Source organism: Uranotaenia lowii, chromosome 2 (genome assembly GCF_029784155.1).
Source record: "Uranotaenia lowii strain MFRU-FL chromosome 2, ASM2978415v1, whole genome shotgun sequence".
In the NCBI taxonomy this organism is placed as follows: Eukaryota; Metazoa; Arthropoda; class Insecta; order Diptera; family Culicidae; genus Uranotaenia; species Uranotaenia lowii.
In genome coordinates, this window is record NC_073692.1 from 20,074,517 (window position 1) to 20,087,246 (window position 12,730).

General features: G+C 36.9%; 1 protein-coding gene across 1 annotated transcript in view; it reads left to right on the forward strand.

The window, feature by feature from the left end:
• The window catches only part of LOC129749624 (uncharacterized), a 41,495-nt gene that overhangs the window by 22,812 nt on the left and 5,953 nt on the right, over window positions 1-12,730 (forward strand). Inside the window, exon 2 of the mRNA XM_055744656.1 lies at window positions 9,466-9,546. Within this exon, the coding sequence (XP_055600631.1) occupies window positions 9,466-9,546 (81 nt within the window). The remainder of the gene's footprint in view (window positions 1-9,465; window positions 9,547-12,730) is intronic.

Sequence of the window (12,730 nt, forward strand, 5' to 3'; positions counted from 1 at the left end):
TTGAGGACAAGTTTTAATGGTGGAAAAAAATCACAGAAAGTCAAAAAGCGATTTTTAAATGGAAGTGATGACGAATAGTATCATAGGTTTAAACAAATGTTGTAAGAACGAATGTTCGCCAGGAACGACTATTAAAAAATTCAGAGAATTTAAAAATGACAAAGATTTAGCGAGGTGCCTTTTCCATATAGGGTTTTAAAAAAAGCCGTGTTGAATTACTGTTTTTGTTTTGAACACGTGAATTCGTTTTATCTTTTTTTCAGATTTTTTTCCACCAAAAATTTGTAGATATGAAAAATGATGTGAAGTTCTGATAATTATCACAAAAAAAAAATTTTAAGCGCGGCCCACCCACAAGATTTCAAATTTAAATTGGCCCGTTGGTTCAAAAGGTTGCTCACCCCTGATCTAGATGATTTAACGATCATAACGATCATATTTAACGATATTTTCCGGTGCTCAAAAATTATAGCATTATTATAGCATAAGGAGATTTTTTTTGCTGAAAAATTATTAGTATAGGAGTACGAAACTAATCCTCATATTAATTTATTTTAAAAAATATGTACAATTAGCAGAAAAAAGTAGTTCTTTCTATGCCTCGGGTGCTCGTTTGCCCTCATCACCCCTACAAATTAAGCCTTGAAAAGTGTGTAAAGTCCCAACGACCGCTTTGAAACAATCTTATGTTTTTTTTTTTGTTGAGCCACCAGATGTCTCCAAGGACATCGGAGAGAACTGTCAAAATGAAAACACACAAACCAAAAACTAAACTATTTTTTCGTAGCTCAACAGCGCAACAGATGGGACTGTTTTTCGGCAAGTTTTAACAGCTTGTTTAAATAACAGCAGTTGAAATTTTACACAGGTTTCTAGATTTTTTCATTCGAGTTTGTATATTAGAGTGCCTCAAATGACCCGACCTTTGGAAAAGTTATTCTCTGCAGGCTGAAATTGATCTTGGGCCTAGTACAAGATCTCATGTCCAATTTGGGTCAGATCGGATCACGGCAAGGAGTTGCTCAACGAGTCTGAAGTTTGTATGGGATTTTTAGACATTTTGTTCGGGAGGAACATGAAAATCCAGTTTTTTTTATAAATAACTTCAGTCCCTTTTTGCCGAAAGGTGGATATGAGTAGTCAACTAAGCTAAGCTAACTTCAGTCCCCTTTTGCCAATTTTTTTTAATACAGTTTTTCTGAAAGCCTAAATTATGACAAATATTTCATCCGAAGTTTGCATTCCGATTCGAGTTATGATAAAAAGTTAATCAGCTTCAAAAATGGGCTAACTTTTTTAAGGGTGATACTCATTTCTATTAATGAGGCACTGCGTCGAACATTTTGACGAAGCATTAACAATGATGAATATCACACTTAAAAAGTTAGCCCCTTTATGAAGCCCAATTACTTTTTTATCTTAACTCGAATGGAAATGCAGTCTTGGGATGAAATATTTGTCATAGTTTAGCCAAAGCTATAGATAAAAAACTGATTTTTCATGTTCCTCCCGTACAAAATGTCTCAAAATCCCATTCAGGCTCGTTGAGCGACCCCTTCCCGTGATCCGATTTTGCCCAAATTTGGCATGCGATCTTGTACTAGACCTAAGATCAATTTTAGCATGCAGCGCGTAACATCTCATTGGTTTTGAGTTTTCCATACAAAATTGGGGCAGTCTATTCTACATCTGTTCATCTATGGTGAGCTTTCGAGTGAGCATTTTGCTCTCTCCAGCGGGCCGATTGTGGTAAATACATTCATTCGCGAACCGGTTGGGTTGGCAACGCGGGTGAGTCTAAATCGTTACACTGAGACTAAAGTAAACTAAGATAACGTTTGCTTAAATTAATTCGAAGCCTCATTTATTTATCAACTAGCTGATCCCATACGAACTCCGTTTCGCTTTCAGTTTGGAATATGTCATGAACAGTTTGTGTGAATGTCAATTGCCAAGCATTTTCCAGATGCATTCCCGGATACATTGTTAAGCAATAATTGCAAAAATATTGGCCGATCTCTTTTTCTATCGTCTGCTACTAATTGTAATTTGAAATCAGTAGTGAAATCAACTCGATCGTTGCATAACAACGCAATTATTGCCAAAAAAAAAGTTTTCGGTGGCATCATTGATAACTGAAATCGATTGCCCTTCCCTTAAAACTCCCTTGTGCAAATTTTCAAACCAATTCATAGCATAAAAAAGTCAATATGGCAAAAAAAACTGTGAAAAAATTTTTATGGGCGTTTTATGGACGTCAAAAATAACTTGAGAACCTAAATGTTTATTCAAGAAATAAGGATAAACATACGTGAAATTTTTTGACAATTTAATCAATTTATGATTGATCTGACAGGTGACATAATAGTAATTCGAATCTAACCTCATTCCGTGGATTTCAAAAGCCGAATCAAGCGCCAAATATGCAAAATCGTGCCCAAACATCGATCCGATTATTTTCCGGCATAGTTTCTGGGTGCCCCATTGGCTGCCGCCCAATCGAACGCATAGCCAAATATCAGAGACGCAGGCAACAAGATTTGTACTAAGTATACCCCGACTGATGGAGCTTTTGACCGACCGCGGCTGAGCAAATACAATAAAAGATCAAACTGTGAAGACGAATCAAATTTAATACGAATTGATTCGTCTCTATTGCATCTCTCTCGATTCGTCTAGGGGTGGGCAGAAGTAGATTTTTGTTTTCGGTTATCCGGTCGATCGTCCGGTATGCAGTAGTACACACCGGCGGTTTTTTTTCCACGGAGATTTCGATTGTGTGCGGTCTAGGACACAATTGATCGGTGGTGGTTTTTACTATTTTATATGCGTTCGCTAATGCCAGCAGCGGCAGCAAATTGATTCGCGTTTCACTTTTCAGCAACACTCTGCACAATTGTTGTGCGCATAGAGGATAGCAAATATTGGGAACAGTAAAATTGTTGCGAATTGCACATTGTTGGGTAAAGGAAAAAATAAGCTTCCTCATAATAAACTTTCCAACAGCTTAATCACTATTGTCCACATCGCGTCATTTGGCACTGTGGCACTATGAATCAGGGCACCTAAAGCCTTAAAACCCGGATGACTAAGAGGCATCTTGTGGAAAAGATAAACCAATTTCGGAAGTGTGAAACGTATCTGATGCATGAAAATTAATCATATGTTGTAGAGTTAATCGATTTACTTTTCTACACAAACGTTTAGCCACACTTTGCCTTAGGACGGACTCGTGTATACAACTAGGGCTTTGAACCTGAACAGCTAGCCGGGCGGCCTTCAACGATCAGCTCCGGTGTGTGTACGGTTTTAGGGGTCTCGCTCAACTCAAGCGTCCATCCATTAGCCACCGCTCGATGATGGCGGTAATAAAGTAAACTAACTGAGACGGATCTCATTTATTAACGATTTGTTTAAGGACACTGACTTGTCACCTTCAGAGCCTGAGGGTTTCTTGATCAAACCAATTGAATTTTCAAATAGAGTTTTTAAGAGCTAAGTATTTAGGCTTAAATACCACAATTAAAACAGAATTCCTCACTCCAAAAAACAAATTGTTGAGCGTTCATTTCTTGCTTCCGTACAAAAGTTGTACCCTTTTGATTTTATACAAATGCGTAAACAAGTTTATGTAACAGTGAGTAAAAAATAGGTTGTCGCTTTGGCACAGCGAGCAGGTTTTGTGTCACCGACTTCTTCGTTGCTGTCGTGTACGACGCCTTCATCATACATTGGGATAAACCTGATCTGGTGTGTGCTGCTGCCTCTGTTTGACAGTCGCATTCAATATCCGTTGTCAGCTCTACAGTGCCCGACTTGAAATGTTTCGGATACCAGAGGAAGTCAGACCTTGAATCTTAAATAAAGAAGAAACAAAAAATAACAGCGGAAAACCAGTCTCCCATAGCTGCAGATTTTGCTGGTTAAAAACTATGCGGCAAACAACAAGAGACTTCAATGATACGTGCTCTGGAGAGACGACGAACCTCATCTCACCGGCAAAGTTCAGAATGCTATGAAAGGGCGTTCATGGAATGATCTCCATAGCTGCGTAGCAACACGTAGCCTACTGGTTGACAATACAAAATTATTCTTATCGAACCTATGCAATGATAAAAACGAAGCTCCCCTTTGCAGCTGGGCAGCAGCTGGGGACTAAATAAAATTAAATCATCTCACAACTTTATTCATTGAAAAAGCACTTCAAAAAGCTCAAAAAAACATTTAGGATTCGAAACTAAGTAGTTGATACTGATAGTCGCTGGGAGGAATCTGGGCAAAGCTCAACAAAAACTGTAGTGCAACCACGTGTTGTATTGAGCCATGACCTTTGATTTACTGAGCAATTAGCATCCAGAATCAAGAATCAACTGGCGCTTGTCTTCCACGGGAAATTTTTATACCAGGAATAATATATAATTATCAAAATGGTTTTTTTGAATTTTCTATTCAAACTTTTGAGTTTGCTACCAATTTCAAATATTTTCGATTTTTTTTTCTGTCGGAATAGTATATCAGAAAAGCAGAAAAAATTATCAGAAGATAGCGGATTATTTTCATTTCAGACAGAAGTAATGCTCCGAATGTAATTTTTTGCCGTTCAATTTCTAACATTTTAACCGTTTTTACTAACGCTTATTTAGTTATCGATCTAATACAGGATCTAGTGAAATACAATTGGTCTTGCTAGAATGTTTGTTGAAGGATAAGGGGGCAAATAAAAACTATAAAAATAGACATTATGGCAGAACTTTGTAAACAACTAGCATTCCAAATAAAAACCAACAATTAAACTTCAAATCCACACCTCTCCTTAACATAAAATAATATCTTCAATTGTTTCATTCTAGAATAAGTGAAGAGAGCTCCCCTAGATGAAACATTGCATAATTTTCCCGGGCTGAAAAAATCAGGACATTTTTTCAGAGCTTGGTAAAATCTGAACATTTGATTTCGAATTTTTCAACAAAAAATCAGGACAAATCTAATCAGAATCCAGTGAGGATTAGAAGAAGAAAAACAAGAAGACAGTGTTCAGAGGTTCTTCAAACCTTTGATTATAAGAAGAAAGTTAAGAAAAAAACACTTTGCCTTGAAACCTCGTACAAATGAATCCGGACAATATAGAATGCCGACCTAAGTTCCTAAAGAATATCTATATTTTAGGAGTTCCCAGCGAATCAAACATTACATATGTTTTGATAAGGAGACATTTTTTCCACATTTGAACAAATTAACGATTTTTCGGGGGCTGGAATAAGTTTTTCTTAGCTTTTTAGAAATTTGAATGAATAACAATAATTATAAGTTTTTGAAAAAAAAAAGAATTGCCATATAGAATAGGTAGAATAACGCAAAATATCTCCCATTTTATTTAAATACAAGGGTCTAGCACAATTACAAGGTATATTGCATTAACTTGAAACTTTTTCATTATTTGTGAGGTATTTTTTTAATATGCAATTTATGGATAGATTCTTTTGTTATTGATATTAACTAAAAACCTTTTGTCGTGATTTTACGATTCTTATAAATCTCAATTCGGAGATTTACTCATATTTACACGTCTATCACTCACAAAAAAGATCAATGACTGACTTTTTTTGTTTGTTTTGCCTAGTGTTGCTTAAATAACAAACGTTGCCAAAGTAATTTATTTTATTTTATTTATCTTCAGTGTTTCCGAATACAACTTTTATTTATTTTATTTTTTATTAAATTTGATTTATTTTCTTCTTGTTCTTCATCGCATCCCTACATTCTTTCTCACCTTTATTCTCAATTAGAACTTTATACGCATCGGTTTTTGTTTTTTTTTTGTCTAAAACAAAATTTTATTTACCAAATATCCTTTATTTATATTTCATAATTTCATATTCCTCATCTTTATTCTCCATCCTACAAATTTCATTTAATTTCTGCATAGGTATCCCTCATCTCATCTCTACATTCCTTCTCAACTCTGTTGTCAATGGAAGCTTTATTTACTGACTTTTGTTTTTCTAAAAAAATAAATTTTATTTTTCAAATATTCCTCATCTCAATTCATTCTCAGCAAAAGCTTTTCAAATTCAGAGTGGCCAGCGAGTTTCCATTTTTAAATTCCCGGTTTTCCCCATTGAGATTTGATGACTTTTTCAGTAGCCATTTTTACAAAACTTGAACGTAAATTTTCAGAACCTGAATTTTAAAGTTGAAATCAAAATTTCAGATTATAGAGTGATTATAATCATGTTCGTTGTGATTCCCACAGAAAATAAGACGGGATAAGCAAATAATTCTGGTTATCATAACCTTGACTTTATCCTGCGAAACCTTGACAAAATTTGTTACCTTCTTTTAAGCCTTTCACGCCAACTCTGCTTTTTATGAGGGGAAATTTCAAGTTGAGGATTCAATTAAAATACTTTAACTTCTCTCATACTGAATTTGACTTTTGAGCTCAGACTTCTGAATTCTGGAATTTTAATTATATTTCAGTAACTGATGGATAAATCAAAAATTTAAGTTTTGATTCATAATTAGAATTTTAATTTCTGATGCTTAGCTCCCGAGTCACACATCCAGTTTGATGTTAATTCAAATTTTAAATTTTTTTATTTTTTATCAAATCCGAAAATATTCTTCACAAAAGCCTTCCTAATCTATGCTTCTCCTATCGATCTGTTTTTTGTTTACCAGATCCTAAAACTTTCTTAGCAACAGCTTTCCCAAACTGTGCTTTTCTTGTCACTCTATGTTTACGAGAGCCGGAATAATTCGATAGTATTCTTACAAACAGCCTTCCCAACCAGGAGGCCAAATCAAAACAAACAATCAGCAGCAGTAGCCTTAAAAATCCGCGATTCCAAGCCAATTCCGTCATTTTCCACCGACCAAATCGAAATAAACAATCAAAAGCAGCAGCCTTAAAAATCTGCGCTTTCTAAGCAAACTTCGTCTTTTTTTCCACCGGAAGGCCGAATCAAAACAAACATTCAGCATCAGCTGCCTTAAAACTCGGCACTCCTTAAGCCAATTCCATATTTTTTCCACAAGAAGGCCAAATCAAAGCAAACAATCAGCAGCAGCCTTAAAAATCTGCGCTTTCTCAGCCAATTCCGTCTTTATCCCCCGGATGACCAAATCAAAACAAACAACCAGCAGCAGCCTTGAAATCTGTGCTTTCCAAACCAATTCATCTTTTTCCGGGGACAGAATCAGAAACAATTTCATTCGTAGCAGCAGCCTTTAAAATCTGTGCTCCCTGTGCCAATCCATCTTTCTACCGGAGGCCGAATCAAAAACAGCCTTGACAATCTGCGCTTTCTGTCCTTATTATTGAAATTATTAAATTAATTTGAACTTTTACTGCTAGTTAACAGTTACAAACTTAGAAATACAGATTAAGTTTAATTGCATAAACTGTTTTGCTATTCTAAGTTTACATTTTCCACAGCAATTTCTAAAACCAACTCCGGTTCTGAATCTGGACATTTGCTTCGAAAATTACAATTGAATTAGTTTTTACAGAATCCGTACTTTGAATCTGGGTACTGGGTGTTGAACATGAACTCTTGGTTTCTGATTTTCTACCTTATTTCTATTAGAAATGAGCCCATCAGGACAGGTTAGATTGACAGAGAAGTTATCCTTCTAAAGCTAATCGGGTCACATTCAGATCATCCTGATCTTCATTCCAATATATGTAGGTACAGAAGAACTAATATTTTTGAGACAGACGAAAAGTACATGTTAAGAAAATGGAAAAAAAACTGAGATAGTGGTACCGGATGACACTGTAAAGGCTTTGATGAAATGCGTTCAATTTTACACTCCATTTTAGGCTCTATCGATTAACTTTTCTTTTGATTTTTTGAAGTTAATATACATATTTATAAAACTACCCTAAAATCTAAATTATAAGAAAATTGGTATGACATTTTCGATGTCGCAATAATGTACGTTTACTTAATTTTGAAATATGAAGAATCTTGAATTCATTACCTTTACAATGAATCTGATATTATCGAAACAGGTTAACATTTGCAGCTAGGGGAACGTCAAAAAACTACAGGTCGAATTTTCCAAAAACGCTTTGGAGGGTTAAATAAAATAAAAAATCTTTGTATTTGGAAAATGTCGAAAAAAATACTGACAGTACAGGATTTCAACCCGCAAGCTCCGGCTTTCTATGCTAACGAGTTACCCTACTATGCTACAGGGGAGTCTATTGATAACCCAGTGAATTCGAGTTAAAAATTAGATAGCTGAATCCATATTTGTGTCTGAATGTTGCAAGTGAATCATACTTCTTCATTCTAAATATCTTTGATTTCGGTCTATGAACAATTGGCGCAGTTCACTTAGAAGATAGAAAGATAGATTACAAAAATCAATCTTGAGTCCAACTTACGAATTAACAATCTTAATCTTAGAATCTGTATCAGATTTTTACTTCCGCATTTTGAGTCCGACTTCTGAATTAATTTTCTTATCCCATCTTACAATTTGAATTCTGAATGTGAGTTCTGCAATCTCAATACTCTAAGTAACTCATTAAAAGTTTTTGGTGAAATTCGGCTCAGGAAATTGTAAGTTGCAGCTGTTTATGTTTAGAGGACTGATTTTTTTTTTCGAAAATGGGCTTTCAAGTGTTTATTTGTACTTTAAATCCTTGTATACGATTTTATTATTTCGCAAGATTTCTCAATTCGAACTTTCATGGCTTGTAATTTATAACACTTGAATGAAAAATGCACATTTGGGAAAGAATCTTGCTCTTCTACTTCCCATGTATTGAACAAAAACAAAAAGAACGCCTATTTGAAGCTTTTGATAAAAAGTATGATCTATTTCATTCCATTTTCTAAAATCTGTATAGAAAAAAATATTGTACTTGCAGGCAATTCTATCTCGATTCTTGGTTCCCGGTCTCGGTTTTTGAAACCAATAATAACTTCTAAAATGTTTGTGGATTTTTAAACATTTTCATTTGGAGTTTTTATACAAGTCTATAGCGCTAAGTAGATTTTTGTTATAACTGTGTTCGAAACGGGAAACGACAAGTTGTTTAAAAAAAGTGCAACACTGAGGAATGCGCAAAACATTACTTAACAAAAATAAATTCATTTAAAATCATAGAGGATATGAAAAACTTATTGTCAGTTTTAAATTTATTTTGAATTCATATATACTTGTTTTCAAACATGTTTTAAGAAGAGGTGGGTTCGGATATTTGGGAACCTTCTCTCTGGAGCCACAACTTTTTCCAATAATAGCCATGTTCCCATTCAATCAAAAAAGTATGGAAATTAAAAACTTATTTTTAATTCATATGTTATTTTGGCAAACCGCAGTTTTGAATTTTTTTTGAAAGCCCAAGTATTTCGCTATCGATCCTTTTAAAGCAGCTTTGGAGAAAATTTATTTGTTATTGTTTCTGGGCGTGCCGAGTATTAACGGATTTTATTCTTTCTTTTACAGATTCAAATGCGTTTATTGTTCCCGAGGAACTGCCATCTATTCTATCTCTAGTCTATTCGAATATACCGCCCATAAAGAAAGGTAAGATATATCTAAGGGTAATGTATAAGTACTAGTAGAATGACAGCAAAAAAGAACGTAACTATTGGAATCAGTTTTTAGAAATTATTTCATTCATGAGTTAATATACCTACTTTATAATTGGATTCAAACATCAAAAGCTTGTTTCCTTTTCTTGAAAAAGGTATTCGAGTTTTTAATAATTTTTTGAAAGAATCTTTAATCTTTAACCGGCAAAATCTATGGGAACATATATCTAGAGACATAACATCCCCTTTCCGTTATAATACATCTCAGCATTATCTAATGTCTCTATTCGTTGCTTGTGAGCAAAGCAAAAATTAATCCCTCACTAAAAGCATTAAAAGTGCGATAGGACTTAAAAACTAAATCAAACTGTCATCGTTATCGATCTGGAAAAAACCAATCACCGTCTCCAGCTTCGAACTTCCGCATTTTCCCTCTGCAACTTCCTTAACTTGCGAGTCCATCCCAAATTGCATATGATGTCACATGATTACCGGTATGCCGGGAGTAAACAGACATCAATTATCTCATCGTTTATGCTCAACCGGTTACTGATGAGGCTATATTAGCTGCCCAAGTAGGTAGGTATGGCAGGCATGCCGCAAAGTAGGTTCGTCTTCCTTCCCAGCGCACATCTACCCATAAACAGAGAAGGAGCAGCAACAAAACCGGTCATCGTCTCTCGTGTGGACAAACATCAACAACCATGTGCTCAAAGTCAGACCTACGAGTGTATCGCGTAGCGAATGAAACTGAAAGTGTCCCCCGTCTCTTGCTGTTGCTTTCTGCTTTTCCTGCGTTTTACGATTGGCTTTCATAATATGGGGGCCCAAATTTGGATCCACCCGCGCGCGCATGCTGCGTATTTGGCACGCTATCATCATCAGTGGGGCGTTTTGAGGCGAGCTGAATGGATCGGACACTAAGTGGTTCACCAAATTAAAACTTGTCAATTGGGCCTCATTTGATTAGATTTCGCTGAAAGGTTTGATTTTCTTGTCTACTTGAGGAGGATGAGGTATTGAGAAAGTGTTAAATTTGAGTTCATACAGTTCTTATTACAACTGCAGCCAATTTAATTTTTTATTGAGCATGTTGCTATTCTTACTTTATGTTTTTTTTTATTTTACCTGAAAAGAAGTATGAATAAATATAACGGTATAATTTGAAAGCCTTATTTTAACTTGTTTAAGTATGAAACCTACCTCCCCACCGGCGTTACAGAGACTAAAGGGTGATACGGTCAAAATTTGGTCAAGGGAAAACGCGTGTAAATCGGTGAAATCGTTTATTTAAAAAAATCAAATTAAATTTCTTTTTCAAGTATTATTAGTGTAAAATTCAGGAAAAATATTCAGTTAGGCTTCCGCTTTTCCAAATCCGAATCGCCGGGCCTTACGCTTAACCCCTGCCATCAAATTTTATACAGCCACCTTGTCCACCTTCTTCGCCGCAGAAAGCCAGTTTGCCTTGAACTGCTGCTCGTCCTTAGCAGTTGTTTGGTCTTCTTTAGGTTCCGCTTGACAATAGCTCAGTATTGCTCAATTGGGCGGAGCTCTGGCGTGTTGGGAGAGTTCTTGTCCTTGGGAACCACCTGCACGTTGTTGGCGGCGTACCACTCCATGGCCTTTTTACCGTAATGGCAAGATGCCAAATCCGGCCAAAACAGTACGGAACAACCGTGTTTCTTCAGGAAAGGCAGCAGACGTTTATTCAAACACTCTTTCACGTAAATTTCTTGGTTGACAGTCCCGGAAGCTATGAAAATGCTGCTTTTCAAGCCTACAAGCCTTTTCGAGGTACAGATGGCTTGCCAAACCAGATATTTCTTAGCGAACTTTGACAGTTTTATGTGCTTCAAAATATCTGCTACCTTTCCCCTTCCTTTTGCCGTATAAAACTCCTGTCCCGGAAGCTGCTTGTAGTCGGCTTTGACGTAGGTTTCGTCGTCCATTACCACGCAGTCAAACTTCGTCAGCATCGTCGTGTACAGCCTCCAGGATTGCGCTTTGGCCGTCGTATTTTGTTTATCATCGCGATTTGGAGTCACTACCTTCTACAGTTCTACATTTGGAGTCACTACACCCAGCTTATTTGCGGCATCTCGGAGAGAGAGGTTAGTGTTTCGCTTGAAACTACCGGCAACTCTCTTTGTCGTCTCAGCGGCTTCCGGTTTTCGATTTCCCCCCAGACTTCCTGGCTGTCGACAAACGTTCCCCAAACACGTTAATTACATTTGTAACGGTTGATTTGGCAACTTTTAGCGATTTTGCCAGCTTTGCGTGCGAGTAGCTCGGATTTTCTCGATGCGCGAGCCAAATTTTTATACGCTGCTCTTCTTCCTTGGACGGCATTTTGACAACTGAAGAGTGAATTCCAAAATCAAAATAAGAGCAATATGCTACACACACCTTCAAAATGAGGGTGTTCAGGTTTTTTAAATGCAAAATTGAAAGAAATACGTCAAGTTAATATTGAAAAAATTTTGACCGTTTTACCCTTTACCTTTATTAGGTCTCAGGGCGGCTCGCTTAGCACTAGGAAATCCCCGGGTGTCCAAACTCCAAGATCAGGAAAAACGCCAAATATGCACTTCTCGAATTTTATTAAAAATTCTACAACAATTCTTCAACAATATGGTTACGATACCATTTAGGACCAAACTCTGGTGGGTAGTCGCTACTGGAGACGGCGGAGCTGCGACGATGTTGACGCTACGGCTGACCAACTACTCTATTGGTCCGATTTCGACCGGAAACCGGGACTTTCCTTCCGGAAGAATGAACGGGTTGGGGAACTGGTTGGACGATCCGAAGGGTTCGAGATTTGGAATCGAACACAAACCTCCAACTTATGATCACCCGGATGGAATGGCTATCTGTGACGATCGAGACCAATACCAAGGCTGATTCAGGATGAAGGTACAGGAACAAGGTTGACTTCTGCCGCATTTGACCAGCCTTGAAGCGAGAGTTCAGGTCGTTGCTCTCCCATTATGGCGGACACGATCGTTTCTCCTTCATCAACTCGTCGGGCCGGGCGTCGCTACCGATCGGGGTTGTTACCAAGCAGCGTCGGCTACGAAGGATGGCCTTCTGGTTGTGATGTGTTGAGGCTTCCTGGCTGCATACTGGTGGCGTGTACAGTGCTGAAGGTTGCGATACAGACCATTCCGGCG